Source organism: Parasteatoda tepidariorum, chromosome 2 (assembly GCF_043381705.1).
Source record: "Parasteatoda tepidariorum isolate YZ-2023 chromosome 2, CAS_Ptep_4.0, whole genome shotgun sequence".
NCBI classification, from domain to species: domain Eukaryota; kingdom Metazoa; phylum Arthropoda; class Arachnida; order Araneae; family Theridiidae; genus Parasteatoda; species Parasteatoda tepidariorum.
In genome coordinates, this window is record NC_092205.1 from 94,382,478 (window position 1) to 94,394,276 (window position 11,799).

General features: G+C 29.9%; 1 protein-coding gene across 1 annotated transcript in view; it reads left to right on the forward strand.

Annotated features, from left to right (window-relative positions):
- The window catches only part of LOC107442943 (FERM, ARHGEF and pleckstrin domain-containing protein 1), a 98,981-nt gene extending 89,946 nt beyond the window's left edge, over positions 1 to 9,035 (forward strand). Inside the window, exon 23 of the mRNA XM_071177028.1 lies at positions 606 to 9,035. Within this exon, the coding sequence (XP_071033129.1) occupies positions 606 to 663 (58 nt within the window). The 3' untranslated portion in view covers positions 664 to 9,035. The remainder of the gene's footprint in view (positions 1 to 605) is intronic.
- The last annotated feature ends 2,764 nt before the right edge of the window (positions 9,036 to 11,799 follow it).

The following is an 11,799-nucleotide window of genomic DNA, read 5'->3' on the forward strand; positions in this document are numbered from 1 at the left end:
TATATATATATATATATTAAAGCCTAAAAACCTAAATCTTAGATTTCATGAGATGAGAGATGCTTTTTTAATGTTTGCTGTGATCTTTGATTCATAATAAACTGATCATCATGAAACTGAACAAGAATGGGGAGTAAGTATATATTTTCATTTCATCATGATCAATGGCTCGACATTCCAGAGTGGGCCTCGGTCTTCTCAAGAAGTTTTTTCCATGCTAACCTTTTTCCTACTAGTGTTTTCCAGTTTTTGAAACCGAAAGGTTTATTATTTCATTGCTTACATTCACAAAGCTAGTGTGGCGAATTGTGGTTTGTAGAATTGCATTATATAAATCTTTTAATGTAATGAAATTTATTCCACCAGGTTCAAAAAATATGGGAAATTCAATGTCTCTAATGAATTCTTGAAAAATATGGGAAAAACTGGGGAATTTTTTTTGCTGAGTTTTAGTGGCCACCCTGTTAATAATTCTTTTATCATATTAAAAGAATGGAAAAATATGATTTGCATTCTATAACCATAAACCATTTAAGTATGGTTAATGTTGATATAATTCTCAATAGATTTTAATGCTCATCACAGTTATTTTATTCTTTAATTAGATGGATGGAAGTGATACATAGTTGCACATTAGTAGAAGAAGAAAATACCCATTTATGAAAATGATTCATCTCAAAATATTCCTTTCTGTCACATTCCTGCATTTTCTGAAGTTTTTGCCTTTCTTCTGGGAAAGTAAAACTTGTGCACTATGTATTTGATATAGTTATATTTTTTATATTAATTTAAGTTAATGTCATGCTTTTAGTTTATGCTTTAATAGTTTAAGTTTATGCTTTTAATATAATTATATTTTTTATATTAATTCAAGTTAACCTGCTTAGTGCAGCTGCTTGTTAAAATGGGTATCTAAATATACACTGGGGAATTTTTTTTTTATTTATCTAGATTTTTTGATTATTTATTAAAAGATTTTTTGTTAGAGATTGTGGAAATGAAATATGTTTGTTAAAATTTATCCCTTTGACCCTTTTGCGAATGGGAATGTTTCACTCATCGTTTACCTAGAAGGCAAAACCTTCTGTTTACTGCCACTCATCTACCCCCATTGTTACTTTATCATCACAATTGTACTTGTACGGGGTTGCCACTCCACAGGAAAAACCTGGGGAAAGATACAGTGAATTTAGAAATAACTTAAAATAACAAGGAAAATGCTGGGAATTTTGAGTTTTTCTTTACATGGTGCGTAGCGTTTTTAAAAAGTGCTTAAAGGTGCTCATTTTAGATTTTCATTATTTAAAAGCCCTTAAAGATGTTTTTAAAAAGTGCTTAATTTTCCCTTTTCAGAAATTAGATTTTTTTTTTTGTTACCATGTATTATGCAAAAGCTAGTTTTTCACATTGTTCTATTCAACGTTTTCATAATTCTTTTCAGCATCAATCATTTTACATGTTTGATGAAATACTTGCAAGTCCACATGTGTGTGGGCATGTGCTTACTGAGCTGGATTCAGTGAGATTCTTGCACTCTCATGTGCAACTCTGCTGCATTTTGTAAGATATTCTTAATTTCAGACTTCATTTTCCACCCTCTGATATTGAACCTAAAAATCTCGATCTTTTTAGCATGGCCAATATAATCAAGAAAAGAATTATTTGTCAGAAACTAATTATTTTATCATGATCATGTAAAGTCTTTGAAAACTATTTTGCATTTTGTTAATGTATATGGTACTTAAAAATATTTTTTGAGTGCTTAAAAAGTACTGGTGCTTATTTTTTGTTGAGAGATTTGACTACGCACTCTGCTGTAGAAATTTGAAAAAAGAAGTGAATTTTGTTTTGTAATTTCGTTTTTTTTTTTTTTTTTTTTTTTTTTTTTTTTTTTTTTTTTTTTTTTTTAAAGTGGTGATTACTTCAAGTGCGATCTATGAGATATTTAAGGATGATATTTCTATTTCACTTACTGTAGCATTCTTTGTTTTAAGTATGTTCAGCTTCTCCTTTATTCTCTATGTTTTTTCAGCAATTATAACTAGTGTAACTAGCAGAATACATCTCATACAACTGTTGATTCTGTTTTTCCTCTTAATATATTGTGTATAATATGTACAGGGAAAAGACAGAGCATTTTTTTCAGATTTGAGTGGCAACCTTGTTGTAGTCAGTAAAGGAAAAAATTGGACTTTTTTTTGGAGTAGTATACATACACCACACTTCTTTTTTTTTTCTTTTTTTAAAGCGACAAACCAAAAAAGTATGATAAAGGCAAATTTTACTTTAAAAGAATAATAAAATTTATTATTTGTAATTTTAGAATGCCTTTTTTTTTAAAAAAAAAAAGAGTAAGTTTTAATGCTCAATGTTTTTAATTCATAATAGTTTTAGATCAATGTATAGAAAAATTTTATGATAATTGTTGTATTAAGAAGTATTTGTGATATCAATTAGTTCTCTTATACCAATATTTAATTGCATTTCATAATCAAGATTTCTTTAATCAAATAATTTTAAAATAGGACTTCGAAAATCTCAAAGCGAAAACATGCTGAATATTCTGAGGATTTTTATAATTTGCTTGATCTCAATTCACTGTTTAATTATAATTCTAAATATCTAAAATCAGATGACAGTAATGAATCATTAATTGCAAAATTACAAAATTCTGCAAGATTTGTTAATGCATTTCCTTAAAAGATTTGTTAATGCATTTCCTTAAAACATTTGTTAATGCATTTAGTTACAAGATTTGTTAATGCATTTACTTACAAGATTTGTTAATGCATTTACTTACAAGATTTGTTAATGCATTTGTTGTAAATAATATATGAGCGTATGAGCACCTGAATGAAACGCCATAAAATTTTTTTATTTAGTTTCATTTTCATGAAAGGACTGTATTCCCAAAAAAATTAAGCAATGAATCCTGCTGGTAAGGCTATATGCCTGAGCCACATATTTAATTCTTAGACAATCCCGAAGTTTGAACTATCGAGTCTTGCTAAAAGGGATAGGCAAATGTTCAAATATTTCGATTCTGTGAATCAATTATTTTAAAATCTGCATTTATTTTGCATGAAAACAATTGTGGAACACATAAATCAGAATTATCAGGGCAAAAAGTTAAAAGTCAAGATAAATCGAGATAAGAATTTTTTTTATAAGGAATAATAGGACACCTTGCTATTTTTTCTGCAAGAAAGCAAAGTAAATAAATTAAATAAAAACACTATTTGTGAAGGCAAAACAATCAGAAGGATAATGTATAGTTTGTCTACAGTGAGAACTCCCCGTGCCACAAAGTCTGAAGCCATCTGCTGCTATGGAAACAAGAATAGTGCAATTCAGGCTGGGTAGCTTTTTTTCACTTTAGGGCTAACACAGTAGATTGAAGTAAAAGATTCCCTTTCTTTCGTTGATCCAAGCCAAAATCTGTCCTAAACAACGCCCCACTCTTGGAATAACCTCATTACCATAGCCACTCATCTGGATCCACCATGGATCCAGATGAGTGGCTAGGGGAGTTCTTACTTTAGACAAACTATATATTTACTGCATAAAAGTTTTTAAATCTCTTGATAATTCAAATGTCTACATATAAAAAAGAATTCTTAGAATCAATATATAATTGAAATCCTATCATTGAATTTTCACTTCAAGGTAAAAAAATTTGAAATGTGAAACCTGAAATTTTTTTTTATACTAGCAAAATATAAAACAATTGTATACAAATTATAATCATAAATACAGTCTATCCCAGTTAATGAAATACTGAAGATTCTATTCAGCAGTATTAGCAAAAGTACCTGGACCTATAACTGCCTCAATGAGTATCAAAAATATATTTGATGGTCTATATATTTTGATCTTATATATTTATAAAATAGATATCTTGGATATATGTTTTGATCTTAGATATTTACAGTCAAAATATTTATAAATAATAGTATAAATATTTTGATCTTTTCATTTTTAGAAATATTTTTTTGAAGTTTACTTTCCAGCATTGGCATAATTGAAAACTTATTATCAAGTATGACTCATAGTTAGTTTTTCATGAATATTTGATTTTACTTAATAATTAAGTAACCTACTATGTATACTCAATTTTTTTTTACATATTTTTCTAAATTCTTGTATATTTGTTTGTATACATGTAAAAAAAAATTATATTGCATATTTTTATAGAGAAAGCTATTTTTAGATTATATTTATCTATTGTATGCTGCTTTGCTATTAAAACCAGAAATGTAAATATTAATGTAGATGTGAGGAATGTAAATGATACATATTTGTTATATTTTTTTACCTGAAATTTCTACAATTTTGTACCATGTATTCTGAATTGTATAGCACCATCCAATATCTGTACCAAGTTTCTAACTATCTGCTATGTCAGTGGTTGCCAAAAATATGAAGTTTTTGAAGTACTGTACAGTTTAATTCCTACTGTTGAGCTACCTATCTAAAGAATAAGCAACTTGAAAAAAAAAAACTATATTTAGTTCATTTGCTCAGTATCGGAATCAAGATTAATTAGAGCATTAACCCCTTAACGATTGGTTAATTTTCAAGAAAACGGTCATAAAAGTGCCTATTTTTTTATCCCTGAAAGTTATCTAAAAATATGTGTATGAACAATATATATATCTATTCATTTTTAATTTTTGATTTCTTTTTAGCTTGAAATTTTAAAAAAATTAAATTTTTAGGAAAAGCCAACATTCTATGACTTAATGTTGGTTTTCCAGCAAGCAAGGAAAATTTAAAAAATGTGTGTTTTAAACTTTAAAATTTTTTTTATTAAACTTACGTATAATATAAATAAAGATTTAATAATTTTTTCTTGTGTGATAAATTTAAAAACGTGAGATACAGAGGCCATCGGCACAATCTGGACAGTAGTACCGAGTTTCCTTCTTGCATCTCTTATTGTTTTCATCCCTTCTGGAGCAACAAACTTTAAAATAAGCTATCTACAGTTACCTTAAAAATATCCTGGTACTGCCATCTAGTGTGTAAAATGAGAAATAAAATATTTATTCTTATTGGCGCGTTACTACCAGGGTTGGCTTTTTGCCGGCAGAAACTGGTTTTTGCAATGCCAGTGGCAGAAACTGGTTATAACCGGTAAAAAAAAAACAGCAGAAACTAAAAAAAACGCCTATATTAGATCTCGTAATTGCTGAATGACATTTTGTTTAAGTAAACTGAAAAATGTTACTGTAACAAACTTTTTAATTCATTGTTTGTAAATATACATTATTTTATTTAGATTAAATATAAAGAGTGCAGTATATCAAATATTTATATTAAATAAAGAATAAAGTTATGTAATAGTAAATATAAATACTAGATTTTAGTATATTATATTAAACTCTGAAATTCAGTAATTATTATCATTTTACTCTTAATATAACTGAATAGAACTACTTTCAAATTGTTTTTTTCTTTTCAAGACATAATTTGCATGGTAACAATCCAATTATTATAACAGTAATAGTTTTAAGAGGTAATATAATTGGTTAGATTCACTGATTCATAAATGTAAACAGCAATTTCACTGGTCACTTTGTTTAACATTTAATTGTTTTTTCTATGAATTATCCATTGTATGTCAATCTCAGTACTTACTTTTATGTCATTTTCTGAATTTCTGCCACAAATGTGGCCAAAAATGGTTTCTGCTATGCCAGTTGTAACCGGTTTCTACCAGTGGTTTTAACCATCTCAGCAGAAACTTGCCAACCTTGGTTACTTCTGAACACTCCAGTTCTGAAATATTACGGGAGCAAGAAATAGAAGGCGAAACCTCAACCCGTGATTTTCACAGGTGCGAGAAGGAAGAGGTTAATGTGATTTATTGAAGTAGCACAGTTGCACCTCTCTATGTGAATTTGTGATTGGTTTAAGATGTTTCTCATGATGAAAAAGAAATTTGTTATTCTTAAAAATTTTTAACGTAATCAGCACAGTGGTCAGCAATGTCATTTTGTACATAATCAGGGTTACCACTCCGCAGGGAGAATAGAGAAAAACCTGGAAAATACTGGGAATTTAAAAAATCATTTAAAATATGAGGGAATATGCAGAGAATTTTGAATTTTTCTTTACAACTGGGAAAAAATCAGGGAATTTTTGTCTTTTAAGAAATGCAGGCATATCTATCAAAGCGCAATCTATGGGATGTATTAAGATGATAGTTCCTAGCTAAATCCAAATGCAAAGTTAATATTAAAGTTAAACTACTTGCATAAATTGCTTCATCTTGCATATTTTAATTAGGTATTTGAATTTTTTTTTCTGCCTTTATTTAAGAGTTTTAAAATTTCTACTTTTTCTTTTATGGATAAAACTTTTTAATATTTTGAGCAGCACACCTTCAAGAAAAAGGGCCAAAAAGGTGTTTTTCTTATATGTGGTTTTAAAACCGGAAACGCTTCTGCAACCATTCAGGTACTTCTTCAAGACATTCTATCAAAACCTCTTAAAATTCCATCCCTATCACTTGGAAATGAGACAATGATTTGATCTGGTGTCCAGTCTGTCTTTCGCTGCTGGTTTCACCTGTCTTCTATAACTTGAAAAATGATTCAGCTATTTCTAAATGACACTGAAACATATTTCACTATAATTATCGACTGACATATCTTTAATAATTTTAAACAGTTAATGTGCCATTCAATTTGTTTTACATTTTTTCCTCCTCACTGAAACTATCCCATGCTTCCAATATTATTTTCCTCTCTAAATATAAGAAAAAGTTTAAAAAATAAATGCTATCTGAAAGAGTCATGGTGCGTAGCATTTTTAAAAAGTGCTTAAAGGTGCATATTTTCTTTTTTTAACAGCCCTTGAAGGTGCTTTTTTTATTGGGTGTTTTTAAAAATGGCTTAATTTTCCCTTTTCAAAAATGAGATTTTTTTTCTTTACCATGACAATATTTGTCACGTATTATGCAAAAGCGTGGTTTTCACATTGTTCTATTCAACGTTTTCACAATTCATTCAAACACAATCCATTATCTGTAACGTATGAAAGCGCCAATTGTGTTACATGTTTGATGCAGGTCCGCATGCGTGTATACTAAGCTGAATTCAGTGAGATTCTTGCACTCTTGTTTGCAACTCTGCTTCATTTTGCAAGATATTCTCAAATTCAGGCACTCTGAAATTGAACCAAAAAATCTCTCTATCACTTTATGGTGGCTAATATGATCAAGAAAAGAGTTATTTGTCAGAAACTAGTTATTTTATCATGATCACGTAAAGTCTTTGAAAATTATTTTGGCATTATGTTAATGTATATATTGCTTAAAAATATTTTTATGTGCTTAAAAAGTACTTTGAAAGTGCTTATTTTTTGTTGAAAGATTTGGCTACGCACCCTGAGAGTACAGTTTAATAGTTTAATATATTTATAACATTGTACCAAAATAAAATATTCCAATTCACTCATCAATCTAGAGTCACGTTAAATGCAAGCTCGTTATAAGTAGGTTCTACTGCACTAAACAATATCAAAAATTCTATAGAATACAATGAAACTGCAAAGAAATATCTACTTTATCTATTACATTTTCTAAAACATGTACAAAAAAATATATACATTTTGATTGAAAAAAAATTGTTTGTTTAAATATTTATACTAAATGGCAACTGAGTTATCATTTGTGATTAAGCTGTTCCTCTGGATTCAGTTTGTCCTTAAAAGGAATGTGGGTGCAAGTTAGTATTAGTTCACATATACTCAGGGAAAATATTATTTAGCACTTTAAGCAAAGTACATATTCATGTTTCACCTTAAGTTTTTGGTAATTTTTGTTGCTATACCCAAATCATTTATGTTTGCTGTTGTTGATTGAACATGGCATATAACAGTTTATATTTAATTTTATTAATTACACACTGTCTTTATCCTCTCTCTTCAACTCTCCTCTTTGTGGCTCCCCATAGATAAATATTATAAAGTGCATTTAAAAAAAATGTCATTGTGCATTTAAACTGATGAGTGACTTTTGCTATTGGAATATTAGTGTTTATATGTATGTGTTAATATTTTAAGTTATAAATCTTTTTTTAATATTTAGTATTAAGTTTTATTATAAATTTTTTTATTCTTCTGATATTATGTTTGCACAGTGTCTCAAACTAGACTAAAGGTTGTTAAAAAATTTGTATCATGAAAATGGTTGGGGGGTTTTTTTATATAATTTTTGCAACTATTTTTTGAGAAAAGGCATAAATGCCCCCTCAGAGTTCTAGTTTTTAGCTTAAATTTTCTTCCACAGATGGTGCTACTGATAGTAAACATGTAAATCAAAGAAACATCATAATTTTTTTTTAATCTTTCAAGAAATGAAATTCACTTTATAATATTTTTGAATTGTCAAACGTCAGCAATTACCACTCATTTTAATCGAAAGATTAAATTAGCATGCAACAAAACATAATAGGAAAAACGGTAGAAGGGACTTGCAGAGCTATCTCTTAGATCTAACACTAAAGGTTTTTGAGGAAAAATTTATGCCCTTTCACATAAATTGTGAGCCAAAATTGTTTGGTAAACTTTAACTCTTTCTTTGATATAAATTATTGAAAACTGCTAAACTCATTTAGGAGACCCCTGTTCATACATAATAATAGTGCGTTCAGTGCAAATGTACATTTAAAAAATAATTTCAAATATAAATAGGAATTATCCAAGCGATTTGTGGATTAAGTTGAATTTATATAATTAAAGCACTCTTGAGAAATTATTGCATAATAAAAATAAGTCTCTTAAAAATATAATAAATATAAGTAAGATATAAATTAATAGACTAAATATATATTATTTTATGTATGAACCCATGTTTAATATTACTGAGTTTATATTTCAGATTTAAATTATTGCAAATGTGAGAGGATATGGAATGAGCACGTTTCAAATAATCATAATTTATGCATTTAAATGTTACTCTATTTTTGTAGCTAACTATATATATCTTTACTAAAAAAGTATTTAATAAAAAAATTATTTAATAAAAACTGTTTTGCTGCCTTTTTTATGTGCAAAATAATATAGATATTAATACCTTGTACAGTTGTATACCTTTACATGTTCTATGCTGCAAGTAAGTATTATGCTAGTATTTCTATGCTGCAAGTAAGTATGCTGCTAGTACTATGCTGCAATGGCTGTTTAGTGTTACCCACACTTGCAAAAATAGTGTGTGTCCCAAAATTATGCTGCCGATGACATGTACAAATTCTGACCAGGCATATAAATATTCAAACAGAGATTCATTAAAATGCAAATTGAGTTTTATGAATTTTTTATTAAAATGTCGGATGGGACAAGTAAACAGCTCAGGAAAAAAAATCTGTGATATTTAACTAGACCTAAATATTATTAACATGGTGCGCAGCGTTTTAAAAAAGTGCTTAGAGGTGCTCATTTTTGTTTTTTAAAAGCCCTTAAAGATGCTTTTTTCATTGGGTGTTTTCAAAAAGTGCTTAAATTTTCATTTTCGAAATTTCTCTTAAATTTCCCTTCCGTGTCGATTTTCACCACGTATAATGCTAAAGCGTGCTTTTCACATTGTTCTATTCATCGTTGTAACAATTCATTCAATCACAATCCATTTCGGCGTACCATCTGTCCATAGCGTATGAAAGCGCCAATCATTTTACAGGTTTGATGAATTACTTGCGAGTCCGCGTGTGCTTCTACTGAGCTGAGTTTATTGAGATTCTAGCACTCTCATGTGCAACTCTGCTGCATTTTTCAAGATATTCTAAATTTCAGGCTTCATTTTCAACCCTCTGATATCGAATCGAAAAATCTCTCGGTCATTTTATAATGGTTAACATAATCAAGAAAGAGAGTTCTTTGTCAGAAACTAGTTATTTTATCATGATCATGAAAATTAAATTGAATTGAAATTAATTTTAAAATTATTTTGCATTTTGTTGATGTATATAGTGTTTAAAAATATTTTTTGAGTGCTTCAAAGGTGCTTATTTTATGTTGTAAGATTTGGCTACACACCCTGTATTAAAAATGCCCGGTGGCTGACTGAGAGTTCGACCCTCTGGCCGGGCAAGGTTGTCTCAGACTTTCATCCCTTCAATGTGTCGATAAAATGAATACCAAGCACGCTCATGGACTGGGGTGTTCCGCTTTCATCTGACCACCCCAGTGTGTGTATAATTTTTGAATAATATAAGGTACATTCATATGATCAATGTGTAATTGTTTGGGCATGTGAAGGCTTCATTTGGGCAGGTGTTCTACAGACTATTTTGAGATCTTACCTAGACCTGATGCGCATTCTAATATGTGTTTCAAAAGCTGACGTAATTGCGCCCTAATTCTTATAAAGAGTTTCTTTAATGGATATTCTGGTTTCCTCTATTTTGCCGTGCGAAGACAACGTCAGTGTTTCCTGAAAGATTTGCACTTGTGTTGTATTTTCAATTGCACTTCTCACTAAGAATTGTAGCCAGGTAGAACAAAGTGGAGGGGTCCTTTCTTTCCAAGAATAGCAAGGTGAGTAATAAGCGATTTTTTTTTCACCTTTTCAGAGGTCCAACAGATTTTCAGATCCAACAGATTTTCACAAATTATTATTTATTCATTTTTATTGAGTCCTTTAATTAAAAAATTTGTTTAAAATATGTCATTACGGAACAACCAGTATGGATATACAGTCTGCTTCAAAATATCGCGGCCGAAATGAAAGCAAGAAGCAGATATAAATTTTTAATCAAAAATCACAATGGAACATGGGATCGCAATTAGTGGCGTGCAGAAGCTTGCATAAGACTTCTGAAACGAGTGTAACTAACATTGGGGGGAGCAAAATAAGAACACTACTTAATTAACAAAATCAGAAAAATATGTATTTACCAGGATCATTTTTAAAGTAAAAACTGATTGCGCACCCTGTCCACGCATTCTGTCAAGTGACGTCAGTTCCAGGTCGGCCACCGTTGTCAAGTCTCTCACTACGCCGCCATTAAGTTTCTCCCCTTGCCGGTGTGTTGGTTGTATGGTTATACTGCTTCGTTTGTCACTATGTCAATCAGTAATCCCGCTGAGCGTGAAGTGCATTCGGTTTTTAAATGCAAAATAAAAAAGTTAGTCCTGCTGAAATTCACCGGTAGCTTGTTAAAGTTTATGGTGGAGGTGTAATGAATGACTTAAATGACAAATGTTCGCGATGAAAAACAAGCTGGGCGGCCTACTGACCTGAATGGGAAGTACTGGATCATCCACCACACAGCCCTGACTTAGCACCATCGCTCTTTCATCTACTTCCAAAAGTTAAGGAATTTCTTGGTGAAAAGCGCTTGGAAAATGATGGTATGTTGAATGAAACTTACTAATTGGTTGAATTGTTCGGCGGAAGCGTTCTTTAATGATGGCATTCAAAAGATGTTGCCACGACTTGACAAATATTTCAGTGTTACTGGTGACATCTTGAAAACGGAATAAATGTTCAAATTTTAGTTGATACAATTTGCGTTCAAAAATAAAGCTTCTCTTATTCGCGATCGTAACACTCGAATACGCCATCTGGGGAGAGACCGGTTTCATGCCTTTAGCCCTTCTCCCTTCCCTCTCCTCCTCTTTTCAGTTGTATAGGAATGTACTACGATATTTTCCCTTTTCTTAATATTTTTCCTTTTTATTTAATAAGAATATTTTTTAAAATTTCCATAATACTTTTCTTTAGAACTATGTTTAATGTAGTTTTCAGTTCCATGTAGTTTTTCAAAATAAAAGATTTCACTCTATATGAAAATC